The sequence below is a fragment of the Lolium perenne genome, chromosome 4 (assembly GCF_019359855.2).
Source record: "Lolium perenne isolate Kyuss_39 chromosome 4, Kyuss_2.0, whole genome shotgun sequence".
Taxonomy (NCBI): Eukaryota; Viridiplantae; Streptophyta; class Magnoliopsida; order Poales; family Poaceae; genus Lolium; species Lolium perenne.
The window spans coordinates 168,801,831-168,806,282 of record NC_067247.2 but is presented as its reverse complement, the minus strand read 5'-3'; the positions used below and the strand labels follow the sequence as shown (position 1 = coordinate 168,806,282).

General features: G+C 46.2%; 1 protein-coding gene across 1 annotated transcript; it reads left to right on the top strand.

Moving 5' to 3' along the window:
• The first annotated feature begins 707 nt into the window (after positions 1-707).
• On the top strand, positions 708-4,452 carry LOC127294753 (scarecrow-like protein 3). Its single transcript, XM_071818897.1, is given in 3 exon segments — positions 708-1,835; positions 3,116-4,039; positions 4,041-4,452. Coding segments are annotated over 3 exon segments (1,368 nt in total). The 5' UTR covers positions 708-1,457; the 3' UTR covers positions 4,107-4,452.

Sequence of the window (4,452 nt, the reverse complement as noted above, 5' to 3'; positions counted from 1 at the left end):
GTCGCGCGCACGCGCAGGTGAAGCTAGCCTCCGGATCGAGACAACGAACGAGACGTGAACAGTACTCCGGCGGGGGCGGCTCCGGCCCGGCTACATTTGTAGAGGCAGTCAAGCGATCCGGGCGAGAACTTGTTTTGTGTTCCGTCTCGGACTGGTCCGTTCGTTCCACATTGCAATGTTTTTTTTAGGGTTAACCCGGCTACACGGCTAGAGTTGAATTTTACAGACTCCGAGTCCTACCATACTTCTTTTTAGGGCCTTTTGTGCTTCCTCTCATAGCGATTCGAGGCCCGGCGGACAGAAAGCCTACCAGGTCGCGAGCACGCAGCCCAAAAGGCCCAAACACGGCGCGGTCCACACTAAGCCCTGCCCTGCTCCGTCAGTCCATCGCCGTCGCCGTCGCCGGTGAAACCCTCCGGTCTCCGGGCCCATCGCGCCGCCACGAAGACGGAGAAGCTTTGTGGCACACGGCTTCTAGTGTCGACGGAGGGCTGCCTCTCTTCTCCTAGGCGCACCAAGTCCTGCTCTTAGGCGCAGTCCGTGCGGTCTCCATGGCGCGTCCGTCCCCGGCTCCCCCTCGAACCGGCGCTGCCGTGTCCCTCGCCAGGCAGACCGCCGCTCTCCCGGTGCTAATCACGGCTTGTTGAGGTAATTACACTGCTGTGGTTTTGGATTTGCATACTGTAATGATGTGAGGCTGTAAAATTGCTAACTGATAGTGCTCCATGGATTGCCACATCAAGTGTTTGTCCATGTCCAGTTATTCAGTTGAGTAATGCCATGGTAGGACAGGTTAGTCGCGCAGCAGACCAGCTCCAGTTGCTACCGATTATTTTGGGTCTGCCCGTCATGGTTCAGATCTGGGGGCTTGCCAAACATGCGTCCAACCAAAGCACGTTGCTTAGCAACTACTAAAAGTACAGACGACGACTGCAACAAAATTCCAAAGACGATAACAACATGCGCTGCATCAGTTTTGCCACTAACTTGTACATACACGACGCATATTTTCCATTGATTCCAGTATATCACAACTCCTCGTACTTGTTAGCTCAGAATCAAGAAATACTTGTCGATATGCAAGTCATCAGTGATAGAAGCTTGCTTTAACGTTCAAATAGTGGTCTTCTATGGTCTGATGAGGTTGACTGCAACACTTGTCTATTTCTGCCCAGTGGATATGAAGAAATCAAAGGAACCAGCGAAAATTCCAATACTACTCCTTGGTTATGTCAATATGCCAAACTTTGAACTCACCCAGATCCTTCCAAAGTCATTCTATACGGAGTACAAATTTCTTATCTTGTTGCTGTCAGTACAATCATGGTTTAGACACTCAATCCTATAAATGTAGCAGTGGCAAACACCATAGAACCTGATCCAGCTAAGACACCCCATTAAGCACTAGTTCCTACATCCTGCATGAACACGCCAATCCTTGTCGAGGGTAGAAAACCATGCACAGGGCATGTGCTCAGGATAATGGCACGGCGGATGACTTGGCCCAGCTCGGCCCAGTCTTGTATGAGTGTGCAGCACATGTAATCGAAGGATCTTTTGAGAAGACTGACCACAGCCTTAGGAAGATCAGAAAGCTTGCCTCTGTAGTCGATGGTCCGCTGCAGCGTCTGTCCATGATCGTCGCTGACAGCTTAGCCCGCCGCCTCCTATGCCCCATCCAGGGGTTTTCTGCTGCTCTCATCGATCCATCTCTTTACCTCGAGCAGTGTTGCCTCCGTGCTGCCTGTGACAACTTCGCCAACATCAGCCCCTTCCTGAGCACCGGTTTTGTCACTATTAACCGGGCTATCCTGGAACAAGTCCAGGATGAAAAGGTTCACATCTACTTTAATTTTTCTAGTAAGATTTTGCTTTCACTGCTAAATTATATCAACAACTCTCTTTATTTGTCCATCAAACCTTTATTAATTGCTGACTTAATGTGGTTTTTTTTGTAAAATGGCATGTTTAATCTATCTAGGTTGGTGCTAGAACAACGTGGGATGGTTGTCCTTTTTCTTACAGCATGACATTTGTAGCAGGTGCAATATTTTTCATCTAGGATAATCTATCTAGGTTGGATTACTATTTATCGAAGAGTTCACTAATATGTTAATTTGATCCTGAATTGTCAATATTTGTATTTGTGCATTGGAGTGCTATTGTCAACAGGGTTGATATCTAATAAGTTCAGTCTAAAACAATTTTTGTAGTCAGAACTTTCCTTCTTATCAAGACATATAGTCATTTAAAAGGAAGTATGAAAAGAAAATCCCACATAGGCGCGGTGCTTATTAGCACGTTAGTTTTTTCTGAGATGGTAGTATTTGTAGAAAGATTCTTACATCGATAATTGCAGGGAGGGCAGTTGGGTGTGAAATGTTATTTAGTATTGTTTCTGTGCGATCTGAGAAGTTTGTAAAATTGCTGATGAATTAGCTAGTGCTTTTCTATTACAGCTCGTTTAAGTCCTGTGCTATTGTGTGGCTAGGTGCTCTAGTCGAACACATGCATTTATTTCGAATATAGAGTTGTGCTGGTTGCACAAATTCTAACACATATAGGATGTACTTGTTTACATATAACCTCTTGTTACATTTGATCCATCTGCACCACTACAATCAGATCTAAAAAAATAAACTGTAAAAATTCTACATCGCTACAATCAGATCCAGCAAAATAAACTGTCAAAAATCAATGGTGTTTACCTCCATTTACAGGAGATCGTGTTTTGATTTGTCCTCTTTTATCCGATTAAGGATTTTTGTTGCGTGTCTAATACTACAAGTGGTTCATATTTATGTAAGTATAGACACTACATATCGTTAGCATAATATGGAATTCCTAAATAATTTCTCAAATTATTGATACATATATTGAAAACAAAATATTTCATGCAGAGTAAGAGGAATCCACATTCAGCTTGAGTCTCTTACTTTTCTTATAAGTAATATTGGCTCGATCAGCAAGCTCAGCTAATGTATGCACGGGGAATTTGAGTTTCCTCCCATGGCTTGTGTGCTGCTGTTTATATATCTGTGATACTCTTATGAGCACTCTGTATGCATCTTGCAGGCTTACGAACTTCTGCATTTTAATGATCGTAGTGCTGCAGGTTGTTCGCATTATTGACTTGTCCTGCTCAACCACCCACCGATGGCAGTGGCTCAAGATTCTTCATGACTTCCATGACCGCCCTGGGGGGCCACCTGAGCTACGCCTCACTGTTGTCCATGAAGACAGTGAGTTCCTGGACAATATGCAGGCTGTCCTATCTAAGCAAGCTGCTACCCTCATGCCATCATTCCATTTTGACAAGGTGATTGGCAGACTCGAGACACTGGACTTCAGCAATCTCCGTGAGATCCTCAAGATAAACTTCGGCGAGGCGGTTGTGATCAGCTGCGCTCTAAAGATGCATCGCCTCCTCACAGTCGATGACAGCGTGAGCCTTGATGGCATTGCTCAGCTTCAACAAATGGCAAACATGGCTCAGCTTAAGCAAATGGCCAGCTCAATGTACAGCCCAGCATCCACACTGAGTTATCCACAGACACCGTCCCCTCAACGTCAGATACCAAACTTGCTGGTGAGCTTCCTCTCCGCTGTCCGCATGCTTAGACCGAAAATCTTGGTCATGATGGAGCAAGAAGCAGACCACAACGCCCCACTGTTCCGTGACCGGTTCGCCGAGACGATTCCCTACTATGCCGCCCTCTTTGACAGCCTCCGTGCAGTAGCTGCCACCAACCAGCAGAGGGCACGCGTGGAGAAGATGCTCCTTGGGGAGGAGATCAAGAATATACTGGTGTGCGAGGGGGTGCAGCGGCACGAGCGGCATGAGAGACTAAGCCAGTGGGAAATGCACATGCAGCGATGCCAGTTTGACCATGTGCCCCTCAGCTTTGAAGCCATTAGGGAGGGGAAAGAGAGGCTGGTCAGCTATAAGCTTAAAGAATGCCGCAGCGTAGAAGACAATGGCCACATTCTGCTGTGCTGGGGTGCGACGCGTCTGTACTCGATCTCGGCATGGAGACCACAGAGATAGAGGCGCTGCGCCAAATAATGTGGCTGGCCAGCGCAGTAGGCCTCTCAGCTCATGGTGATTTCTTGAGCTGCGGAGAAGAGGCTGTTGCAGGGTATGCTTGTGCCTTGTCTGGCAGCTCAAACTGATTTGTGTGAAGCTCTTATTTAGAGCCAATTGGTATGATGCATAGATGAAAATAATGTGGTGTTTTCTGAAGAACTGGTGCCAAACTGAATGGAAATGCCAGAGATGCCTATCTTCTCATTAAGCATCATTTGTATCTTGTCTATTGAATTAGGTGGATATGTTTTCAGTGTCTAATGTTGTACCAGTATATTCTTGATGCTCTAAGTTACATTGGAAAGTGAGCAGAATTTGTCGCGAAACTTGGAAAAGAAGTATATACGCTTGGCAAGATTGAACAA